The sequence below is a fragment of the Pantherophis guttatus genome, chromosome 6, assembly GCF_059756535.1.
Source record: "Pantherophis guttatus breed Tessera chromosome 6, ASM5975653v1, whole genome shotgun sequence".
In the NCBI taxonomy this organism is placed as follows: domain Eukaryota; kingdom Metazoa; phylum Chordata; class Lepidosauria; order Squamata; family Colubridae; genus Pantherophis; species Pantherophis guttatus.
The window spans coordinates 90,744,338-90,756,935 of NC_142068.1; the positions used below are offsets into that span (position 1 = coordinate 90,744,338).

Genomic DNA, 12,598 nt, shown 5'->3' on the forward strand with positions numbered 1-12,598 from the left:
CTCCACACCATCTGTAGGTTGCTAAGGTGGATCTAGAGCAGTGATGGCTAACCTTTTTGCCGTCGCATGCCAAGAGCGGAGCGAGTATGGGGGGGGTCTTGCACGTGCGTGCCCACACCCATAGTTCAATGCACCCTGCCCCCCTGTGTGTGTGCACATGACCCCTCCGCGCTCCCCCCGCTTTTGGTATGCGATGGCACAGTGGGCCCTGTAGGCCCATTTTTTGTCCTCCCCAGGCTCCAGAGGCTTTCTTGGAGCCTGGGGATGCATGCATGCCAGAGCTGAGCTAGGGCAACACTTGCGTGCCCACCGATATGGCTCCACGTGCCACCTGTGGCACGCATGCCATAGGTTCGCCATTACAGATCTAGAGGTATGCTTTTCCTCATAACATCCTGAGGTTGAAAGGAGCCTATGAATAATAGCGTTCACTTGCATGAAAATCTATATGTGATCTCTTAGCCCATTTTCCATAAAAACCAAATATGGTTTTTTGGGGGGAGGGGGTAAGTTGCTTTTTCTGTGTTTATGTTTTCTCCTTTGATGTCCAGATAGAGTCAGCACATGCTTGCTTGATCCTTGCCAACAAATACTGCGCAGATCCAGATGCTGAAGATGCTTCTAATATCATGAGGTAATTTAGATGGAGCGATTTGTATTTAATGTTCTTTTTTTTTTTTTTTGAGGATTTCAGCACACACCAGGACTTTCTGTTGCCAAATATGGCTGTGAATTGAGGGAATATCAGCGGTCGCACGTCAAATTTGGTTTCTGGGGAAGATGAGGAATGGTGGGGCTTATGTAGAAAGGAATTAAAAATAGAACGAGAATGGAATATAATGCCTTGTTCCTGGAAAGAATACAAAAGAGCCTCACTTTGAGGTTTCTTGTGAAAGTTTGTTATCTTTGTGGACTATCTAGACAAGCTAAGACATCAGATTAAAGGAAGTGTGGTGTTAGAAGAGTCTAAAAAGACATGAAGTCAACTATCTTCCTTAATTGAGGAATTTAAATGAAAGCATCCCAGACAGATATATGAGCCATGGTGGTGCAGTAGTTAGAGTGCAGTACTGCAGGCTACTTCTGCTGACCGTGGGCTGCCTGCAGTTTGACAGTTCGAATCTCACCAGGCTCAAGGTTTACTCAGCCTCCCATCCTTCCGAGGTGGGTAAAATGAGGATCCAAATTGTTGGGGACAATATGCTGACTCTGTAAAACCGCTTAGAGAGGGCTGTAAAGCATTGTAAAGCAGTATATAAGTCTAAGTGCTCTTGTTATTCGTCTCGCAAAATTGAGGATAAATCACCACATAATAGCATAATGGAGCAGATTTGCTGCTCGACATAATCTACCATAGCCAAAAATCAGGAGGAATCTCATGATACCATTTTCCCTAACATATTTTATCTGGGCTTTTTGAAGCTAGTCTACCAAGAATAAATATGAGATTATTTCTGAATTAAAATGACAAGAAATGCTTTTTATCCCCTTTTCAGAGTAATTTCTATAAAGAACTACCATCCAAAAATAAGAATAATCACTCAGATGCTGCAGTATCACAATAAGGTAAGGAATACTGTGATATTTACCAGCAAGGTTTTCTGATAAAAGATTTCTCTGATCAATTGCCCCAAAAGACACTAGAATAGAGACATTAAGACATAATATCTAAGATAAGAGCCATGGTGGCACAGTGGTTAAAATGCAGTATTGCAGGCTAACTCACTGTTCATTCCAGGAGTTCGATTCTGAGCAGCTCCAGGTTGACTTAGCTTTCCCTCCTTCCGAGGTCGGTAAAATGAGGACCCAGATTGTTAAGGGACCAATATGCTGACTCTGTGCATCTTATGTGGGATGGACAGCTATTTTCAAGGGAGGGAAATGCAAATTTATTTCTCATTCCTGAAGCAGTCCATGCTGAACCATCTGTCTGTGTCCTCTTTGACAAATGTCCACATGCTTGAATTTCCTCCCTGTGAAAAGAACCACATTCTTAACGTGGGAAGTCCATGAACTAAGTTGGTATGATTATTATACTGTATTCTTTATCTCCCAAAGTAGGGCAGTTTGTTTTCCCAATAATGAAAACAAACAAACAAACAAAGAAAGACCAGAAAAACACACAAGACGGAATGGGACGACTTGCTGCAGCCAACTTCACCACGAAATGAAAACAAAAATAGGGTTGTTTTTTTTTTTTTTTAAGAAACAAAAAGCTAAAGATATTCCTTTCCCTTTCCTCTCCTCCTCTTGCCTTCCCCTGAGATGGTAAAATGCATAATCCAAGATTTGAGGGATCGTGGCTGACCTGTGGTTTTATTTTATTTATTTTTTCCCCTGTTGCAGGCCCATCTGCTCAATATTCCAAGCTGGAATTGGAAAGAAGGCGATGACGCCATATGCCTTGCTGAACTAAAGCTGGGGTTTATCGCCCAAAGCTGCCTGGCACCAGGCCTATCGACTATGTTGGCAAACCTCTTCTCCATGAGATCATTTATAAAGGTAGCGTCTCTTTTTGTGAGGGGATATTTAATGGGATTCGGTTTGTCGAGGGGCCGCGTTTGAGTGCATGGCTTAAACTCAAAACCAGAAAAGAATCCATCAACATTAAAACGTAGAACAACATACCCCAAAGAAAAACACACACAAAAAAAACCTCTTTGCTATTACAGATTGGGCAAGGGGCCAGGATCCTTCCTAATTATATTTTTACTTGGCACATCCATGGGCCATTAGAGATTGTCCATAGCACAATCTTTCTGACTCTTTATTCCGGTTAGATAAACCACATGTTTATCAACAGAGAAATCCTTTGCAGTTAAAAATATGATCTCTATCCAACCCATATGGCAACAAACCACCCACAGGAGGTGTCAAAAGGCATAATAGTTTTTCTTTCTTGAACGTTTTTTCCTCCATTAATTGCCTGGGCATCTCAGATTGCAATTATAAATATGAAACAAGTATCTGTACCGAAGTCCAAAGCTCCAATGCGAATCATTCATCCATTCACTTTATTTCATTTCATTCAAGAGGTCCCCTGGGATTTATGAGAAAATCAAAATAGTGTAGATCTGTAACTCTTAAATGTTCTCAGACATCTACCGGTTTGTTCCCTTAGTGTTAATTTGCTCTCATCCTCATCCTCTCTCTCTTTCTCTCTCTGTCTCTGTCTCTCTGTCTCTCACTCTCTCTGTCTCTTTCTATCTCTGTCTATCTGTCTCTGTCTCTGTCTCTCTCTTTCTCTCTCTCTTTGTCTCTGTCTGTCTGTCTGTCTGTCTGTCTGTCTGTCTCTCTCTCTCTCTCTCTCTCTCTCTTTTGACCACACTATCCAATTTAAGAATTTGGGTTGCTTCTTTTAGATGAATGTGATCTTGCGAAATGAACTATAGTCTTAGAAAGTCATTCTTGGAAGACTTTGATAACATGGCTCAACAGCTGTCAGTCTAGGTTGGAGACCCTAGCACCACACAATGGGGTGAGCTCCCACTCCTTGCTCCAGCTCCTTCTCACCTAGCAGTTCAAAAGCATGCTAATGCGAGTAGATAAATAGGTACCATTTTGCTGAGAAGGTAGCAGCGTTCCGTGCACCTTTAATATATAGCCATGCTGGCCACATGACCAGAGAAATTTTCTTCGGACAATATTGGCTTCCCCGGCCAAGTAATGGGGATGAGCATTACATCTTAGAGTCAGAAATACCTGGACAGGGAAACCTTTACTGTTACCCTTAGTGTTAACACACAGTACACAATATAGAGAACAATAGAAAGAGCAACAATTGAGAAGAGCAGCAAAGATGATCAGGGAATGGGGGCTAAACTTTGTGATGAACGGTTGTGGGAACTAGGTATGTCTAATCTAAGAAAGAAAACAATGACAGGTGACATGATTGCATCTTCCAAAATTTGAGGGGGTACCCTAGAGAAGAGGGGGGTCAACTTATTCTCCAAAGCATGTGTTAAGGATATTGTTGTGTTACCAACCAGCAGAGTAAGTGCACAGAGAAAGTGTAATGAGAGCAATGAATACAATACATGCAAACTGGTTTAACAAAGCTTTTACTTTGTAGTGAAAAACAATTGCATAGTCTTTTAATCAATCCAAGTCTTTAGCCATTCAAATCAGTCCGAAGTTACAGATATCTTCTTACCATACAAACAGCAATTCAACACTGGTAACAAATCACGTTGGTAGCATATCCATCCACGTCTTCACACACGACAGTAACAGTTCCAATCAACAGTTCCAGTCAAGCAGCAAGTCAAGCAATGATGAGCAGGTCCAACAATGACTATAGCTCGGCTTCCTTCTTATATACAGTTTACACTAGTAATTATCTACTTAAGATAAGTGAAGTCAGCAGTGCAATGACTCAACAGTACAATTAGTATAATTGCAGTCAGCAGTCAGTCAGCAGTCATTAGTCATTACAATGACTCAGTAGTACAATTACTCAGAATTACATCTTAGAGTTACAGAATACATTTAAAGTTATAGAACACATATATTGCCTGGACAACTTGTTAGGCTTACACCATATCCTAACAGCATGTGACAAAACGTAACAGATGGAAGATAACGTGGAATCCAACCTAGTTGGAGAAATTTCCTGACAGTGAGAACAATTAATAAGTGGAATGGTTTGCCACCAGAAGTTGTGGATGCTCCATCACTGGAGGTTTTTAAGGAGAAATTGGACAGGCATTTCTATAAAGTGATGTAGGGACTCCTACTTGAGCAAGGGGTTGGAATAGAAGACCCTTCAAGGTCCCTTCCAACTCTGTTATTCTGCATTCTGTGATAACAGCAATAATTCACCAGGCATCAGGAAACATTACAATTGGCAACAACTTGTTGTTGTGACCCGCCAGCTGCAAGCAGAGCTGGCAGCAGACTCGGATGATGAGGAGGTTGGGGAGGATCTTGGGCCAATTCTGGAGTCTGGGGAAGGCTCTGATGGATGCTCTGCATCGGACATAGAGATAGAGCCAGGCCATCCAACATTTCCCTGCCACCGGGGAGGCAGCTGCCTTTGGAGGCTGAGATGAGTGAGGAGGAAGAACAGCTGGGGCCTGTTCCTGATGCACGTATGCACAGAGCAGTTAGGAGAGGTGAACAACGGAGGATAAGGCGGCAACTCGGGAAGCAAAGCACACATGGATGCTGAATGACCCCTCCCTGTCTGGAGAATAAATAGAAGGAAAGGGGAGTGGTTGTCATAGGAGACAACAGTTCGTATTTCTGGAGATTTTGCTCATTGTGTTTCGTGCATCAAAGACTGCTTGCCAGAACTTAATTTGCAGCCTTTCGGCTGGGAGCTCATGGCCTTGCAATTATAGCAAGGAACCGATAGGGTCTGTTGCTGCCATTAACTCCTTGCAGGACTCTTGCTTGGACTTTTCGGTGGGTGAATGCCATTAATTCACAAGAGGTAAATAAAGAGGGTTTTTTTTCGTGACAACAAGTCTGTTTCTTGCTTCTGCTAAGGTTGGGTCAGAACACTTGTATTGAAAAGTGTCCTCTGCAATGGTATTCTACAGTCCCTGTACCCCCACCCTCAGTATAGCTGAAGGGAGGTAGCAGCCTTCTCAATTTCTCATGCGTTTTCAGACTAATAAGGAAATGCTCCAGGCAAATAAACTCAAGAGCATAATATGCTGTACATGTACTGCACCTCCCCACCGCCCCTGGAAAAAAATAAAACTCTTAGCAGAAGTCCTGCCATCTTGGAAAACGTAGATTGAAGTGGAGAGTTTCCTTCCCTCCTTCTTCGCAGCTGATTGCAGAGTAATAGAAATCACCCTAAATATTTCCTCTGTCAATGACAAAGCTCCATGATCAGCAACGACACTGCACGCATTTCACTGATTATGGCTTAATTTTTGCAACCCAAGTACGTCAAGTAAACCCCTCTCCCCAACATTCGTAGCAAAACAAACTTATAAAAAACGTGCAGGGGAATATTTTGTTTCGTTTTCTGCTTTTAGAGTAGCGGTTTTCATATGGAACCTCTTAGTTTGTAGGAAACCCACCCCCACATACAATACGTACACAAAATAATAATGGCAAATCCGTGCCATTCTATTAGGTATAACCAACCAGATTTCTGAAAATGCTTACTTTAAAAACACACAGACCCAGAGAAATGTAATGAGCAGAATTTCAAGCAACAGATTCTGCTATTCATCATGGCAATAATAATAGTATTCTCTAATAGTAATCTCATGATAACAGTGTTTTCCCCTCATAGTATTAATACATATTAATTGTTAATACTAATCAAGATTAATCAAAATTAATAAGTTACAGTAATCAGCCCAAATAATAGAATTATTCTTTCTCTTGTAATTTTAGAAGCTCTAGCTCCTGTTTCTCTTATTTAACCATCGATAAAACAGATACCTCAAAATATTCCCCATACCTCAAAATATTCAGTGTCTTCCTTTTCTTTAATTTCAAATGTTAGTTTATTCATTTCTGCACATTCTAAAATTTTTGTTAACCCAGACAACACACTGTCTATATGGATCTTGAACATGTTGCTCTTTCTATTTATATTAATAGAATGACAGCTGTGGCTAGGGGAACCTTTGCACAGGTTCGCCTGGTGCACCAATTGCGACCCTACTTGGATTGGGAGGCTCTCCTCATAGTCACTCATGCCCTTGTCACCTCACGGTTAGATTATTGCAACACGCTCTACATGGGGCCACCTTTGAAAAGTGTTCGGAGATTTGGTCCAGAATGTAGCCTCACGAGCTGTCGTGCATCTAGATACACCCACATTACACCAATTTTCCGCAAGCTGCACAGGCTCCCTGTTGGTCTCCGGGCACAATTCAAGGCATTGGTTATTACCTTTAAAGCCCTACATGGCTCAGGGCCAGGTTATCTTCGAGACCGCCTTCTACCACACAGCTCCCAGAGACCGGTAAGATCCCACAGAGTTGGTCTCCTCCGGGTCCCGTCAGCTAAACAATGCTGGCTGGCGGGCCCGTGGGGGAGGGCCTTCTCTGTGGCTGCCCCAGCTCTCTGGAACCAGTTACCTCTGGAGGTCTGGACCACCTCCACCCTATTGGCCTTTCGAAAAGCGGTGAAGACCTGGCTTTTCCGGCAGGCCTGGGGCCGTTGATCTCGCTGTTGCCATCTTGTGAGATCCGGCCATGAATGGTGTGAATGGGTTTTAATGTTTTAATTTTTAAATGTTTTTGTAGTGGTTTTTTGAATGCATTGTAAGCCGCCCTGAGTCTTCAGAGAGAGGCGGCATATAAATTGAACTAATAAATAAATAATAAATAAATAAATAATACACACACACACACACACACACACACACACACACACACACACACACAAACCCCCCAGATTCTGCTAGTTAACAGGGTTCAAGATAAGTAGAGGTCCTTTGTAGGAAAAACAGCAAAACTGTGATCAATGTGTAAGCATTTTTAGGCTTGTCCAGTACTGACAGGGCAAGCCCTTTTTGTATATAAACAGAGAGCAAACCCCCCTCCCTTCTAGCACTGATGATGTTACCTAGTTGGGTAGTAAAAAAATCTGGAGGAAAGCAACCAAGCTCAGAAATCGCCAAGGACCTCACAGATTGAATGTCATAAAATACTTTCCCCATATCGCATTATAGTTTGCTTTAAGCATGTCGAACCACGTTGATCAAGCGGCAATAATGTGATTATCATGCCATGCTAAGCTATAAATCATAGTTCATAAATCATAAATGTTATGTGTTCACTTACCGGACTAAGCCCAAACCAAACAAGGCGAGTTCAGCATAATGCAAGCTAACTAGCTAATTCGTTGGCTGCAGGCTTTTTTTTTATTTATGAGATACTTAGGACTGATTTGCTAAGTACAGGATGCAAGAACAAGCGAGGCCGGGAGAAATAATCACAGACCTTAAATGAGCCAGAAAGGTTTGTAATAAATTCATAGGTGTTTTTAAAACAGCCCTTCACAAGGCACGATAAAACAATTGCTTGCTTTCCTTTTATGAAAACACTGTGGCTCAGCGCAACACTTCAGATCAGCTGAGCCCCATGATTGCTGATATTAGATGCATTAAATCCACTGTTTCTATACAATATTGGCTAATAAAGTTGTAAGAACAACAGTGGGTTTCATTTCAGCCCAAAGGTTTCAGCTATAAAACTTCTGTTTGTTTTGCTGAATAAACGCATTCAAGGATATAAATCTCTCTTTATTAAGTATTCTAGTTGAAGGAGATAGATGTGCTAGTTTCTTTTCAATATCATGGACAGGAGGCCCAGATTTTATCACCATTTTATTTTGGGGGATATTTTTGTGTGTGTGTGGATGTAGTAGGAGCAGTTGATATACAGTATTCCTCAAATGTCTTTGGACAGATCTCTTCTGCTTGTAAAATGATAAACACTGCCAAACTTTATCGAAGTTAAAAAAAAAATCAGCTGTAAGTGAAAAGTTTGAAAAGAATAGGCTACTTTAAAGTTTTTGTTTTTTTTTATTAAACAACACAATCATAAAAGTGAGCTACAGCCTTGTAACTTACAATGGGTAGAGATTCTTATCTGAAAATCATGTTCCACTGGGACCTTGGGAATATCTGAGTTAGCATCTTGCCTGTAAATTTTGCAACTTTGCAAAAACGGGGAAAAAGAAGCTTGTGCTTCAAGTGAACGTTGTGTAGACTTTGATAACGACTGTATATATTTGAGCAAAAATACAGTTGTTGTTGTTTTGAGGCATTTTAGAAACTCGGTTCTTGAGTTTCGTAGAAAGGGATCTTATGTGAAGTTCGTAGAAAGGGATCTTATCTTCAGAATTATCCGACCCAATTCATATTTCACAAATGGAGCTTGTTTATTAAGTTCGCATTCTCCAAAGCTCTTGCAACATATTGAAAAGACGGATCAAAACTGCCCAAATTATATTTTGCCGGTAATATTTTTCACCTGATCTTTTTCTTAAATACTGTATGTTTCCCTCCCCACTCCTCTGGTCAATAATAAAAAAAGGAAAAGAGAAAATTATAGAAATTGAACAGGCCTAATTCAGAAAGTTTTTCTTTTTAAAAAGAAGAGTTAAATATAAATAACTTCTCCAGTAATATTAAATAAATATTAAATAAAGTTAAATATCTTCTCCGTTAATATTACACTACTAACCAGAGCATACAAAACCTTTGCTAGACCAATTCTTGAATACAGCTCATCTGTCTGAAACCTGCACTGCATATCGGACATTAATACAATTGAGTGTGTCCAGAAATATTTCACAAGAAGAGTCCTCCACTCCTCTACTCGCAACAAAATACCTTATGCCACCAGATTTGAAATTATGGGTTTAGAAAATTTAGAACTATGCTGCCTTCAGTCTGACCTAAGCATAGCTCTTAAATTTATCTACTACAATGTCCTACCTCTCAATGACTACTTCAGCTTCAACCACAACAATATACAAGCACACAATAGATACAAACTTAAAGTGAACCGCTCCAAACTCAATTGCAGAAAATATGACTTCAGCAACAGAGTGGTCAATGCCTGGAATGCACTACCTGCCTCTGTGGTTTCATCCCAAAACCCCCAAAACCTTAGACTGTCTATTGTTGACCTCACCCCATTCCTAAGAGGTCTGTAAGGGACGTGCATAAGAGCACCAGTGTGCCTACGGTCCCTGTCCTAATGTTCCCTTTAATTGTATTCATTTTATTTATTCAATTCATGCTTATACTTATATATATTATCTAATACGTACTCAACAAAATAAAATAAATAAAAAAATAAAGTAAGTACCAATCTTAATTTCCTGAAACTGATTTGTGTTATTCACAGCCGTTTCCTATTAAAAATGCAGCTGCCGTTTTTCTTCTTCTTTGCTCTCCTTTCTAGATCGAAGAGGACACTTGGCAGAAGTACTACTTGGAAGGAGTATCTAATGAAATGTACACGGAGTATCTTTCTAGTGCCTTTGTTGGTCTGTCATTCCCTGCTGTTTGTGAGTAAGTACTCGAAGACATCTTTGCCCTTAATCCTAACTTGATGGTTTGCTAAAATGCTGAAAAACAATAGCAATAGCCGTTAGACTTATATACCACTTCACAGTGCTTTACAACCCTCTCTAAGTGGTTTACAAAGTCAGCCTATTGTCCCCAACAATCTAGGTTCTCGTTTTACTGACCACGGAAGGATGGAAGGCTGAGTCAATAGCAATAGCACTTAGACTTATATACCTCTTCATAGTGCTTTACAGCCCTCTCTAAACCGTTTACAGAGTCCGCATAATGCTCCCAACAATCTGGGTTCTCGTTTTACTGACCGCGGAAGGATGGAAGGCTGAGGCAGTACCAATAGAACTTAGACTTATATGCCACTTCACAGTGCTTCACAGCCCTCTCTAACCGGTTTACAAAGTCAGAATAATGCCCCCAACAATCTGGGTCCTCACATTACCCACCTCAGAAGGATGGAAGGCTGAGTCAACCTTGAGCTGATAAGAATCGAATTGTCAAACTGTAGCCAGCAGTCAGCAGAAGTAGCCTGCAGTACTGCACTTTAACCACTGTGCCACTGCAGTAAGTAGTAAGGGAAGAATTTCCTGACAGCAAGAATGATGAAACAGTCATAGCCATCACTAGACATTATAGATATTAACAACATATATAGACTGTGCAAAAGAGACGATCATCCAGCCCAAAGGGGAACAAAGGGGAACAAAAAGACCCCAGCACTCTCTCCACCAATAATCAGCACCCAGATTAACTCCAAGGTTAACTTCAGACCAGAGGTGGGATTCATTTACCTTCCCAACTGGTTCGCAAATATGAGCACACATGCTACCTCTGCGCATGCGCACGAACTTCTCTGCATGTGCAGTAGTCACACATTACATCCGGGAGGGTGGGCAGAGCCTCCCACAGTCGCCGCTACCAGTTCGCGCGATCTGGATAGAACTGGCTGGATCCCACCACTGCTTCAGACCAACAATCAAGTATACAACACCCCAATCAAGAAACTGCCCAAGAGCCATCAGTAAATAGCCCAATGAAAGAATCTCTAAGACCGCCCCCACCCACATAGACAAGACAAGCCTCCAGAATATAAACTGAGAGCAAACTTCACTCCTTACTAGCACTGATGATGTTATCTAGTTAGGGTCATGAAACGTTTTTAAGAAAACAAGCCAGCTCAGAGAGCACCAAGGACCCTTTCTATGAAACAGCTCCCAGAATTGTGGGAGCTCCCATCACTGGAGATTTTCAAGAAAAGATTAAATTTCAAACATTTGAATGTACCGACGGTCAGTTCCATTTAGGGATCACTTTGGAATTTTTCTATGTCATTTTGTGGATTATTTGCTTTTTGCTTTTTTAATTTATATGCCGCCCTTCTCCGAAGACTCAGGGTGGCTTACAAAGCGTCAAGCAATAGCCTTCATACTTTTGTATATTTTTACAAAGTCAGCTTATTGCCCCCACAAACTGGGTCCTCAATTTACCTACCTTAGAAAGGATGGAAGGCTGAGTCGACCTTGAGCCTGGCGGGATTCGAACCTGCAGTAATTGCAGGCAGTTGGTCTTAATAACAGGGTGCTTTAGACCACTGTACTACAGGATTATGAACATAATTTAATTTACAATAAATGATGGCTGTTTTAAAAATAAAATGCTAAACAGCTTCACAATTCTTAGTCCATTTAATCTTATTTAAGCTAGATAGAATAATTTATTATTGTTATTAAATTGGGATAAAAACCTTGTTAGGTGTGACATATGTTGGGTGTCAAATTATAATTTTTATGCATACACATATCTCTACCTGTCTGTAACTGATTTGAAGATAAGAATACAGTTATATTCATTACATTTTCATACAGGCGACGATCAGCTCCAATTGATAAAAATTTATGTATCCCTCCATTCCAGCACTTAGAAATTTCTCAGAGATTAGAAATTTGTTCTTTGAAGAAAAGGGATTTGGCTATCGGGATTTGGGATTTGGCATAAACTTGAAAAATTTCCACGTTTCTCATTTTTTGCTTCCTTTTGGGAGCCAGTTTTTACAGGGATGTTTTTCAAAAGCCATTTTTTCCAACATTCGACGCTTTTGAATTCCATTCGGCCAGTGAATAAAACTGATTTGTAAATTAAGTCTTCATCATCGTAAGGGTTCGCAATCGTTTGCGAAGGTTTATCATTGCCCCATTAACAGTCAACATTAACATTTCCCAGGGCTAATAAATTCTAGCAGATGTAATGCAATGTCATCAGCTAAGCATAAAATTTGGAATGGCTTCTGTGACATTTTGCATGATAACTAAATGTCTCCCACAGGGCCTGATTGTCATGATAAAGGCTCTATGGATGTTGAAAGTCAATCTTAAAACAATTGTTTTACATGGCCCTTGAAAAGAAATCCCTGTGTTTATTACTATCAATTTTATCTAACGTTAGGTATAATTATAAAGGAAAGGGTGTTAATGAATTGTAGTTCTTACCCTCTGACATCATGTTACAGGCAGTCCTCAACTTAACCGTTCATTTAGTGACTGATCAAAGTGACAAGGGTACTGAAAACAGTGACTTACGACCATTTTTCAC

The 12,598-nt window shown here is 40.6% G+C and overlaps 1 protein-coding gene across 24 annotated transcripts in view; it reads left to right on the forward strand.

Moving 5' to 3' along the window:
- The window catches only part of KCNMA1 (potassium calcium-activated channel subfamily M alpha 1), a 640,154-nt gene that overhangs the window by 445,706 nt on the left and 181,850 nt on the right, over window positions 1-12,598 (forward strand). For all 24 annotated transcript variants that reach the window (XM_087871898.1, XM_087871899.1, XM_087871900.1 and 21 more), the window contains exons 12-15: window positions 552-634; window positions 1,497-1,566; window positions 2,347-2,502; window positions 9,891-10,000. In XM_087871898.1, coding sequence (XP_087728024.1) covers window positions 552-634; window positions 1,497-1,566; window positions 2,347-2,502; window positions 9,891-10,000 — 419 coding nt within the window. The remainder of the gene's footprint in view (window positions 1-551; window positions 635-1,496; window positions 1,567-2,346; window positions 2,503-9,890; window positions 10,001-12,598) is intronic.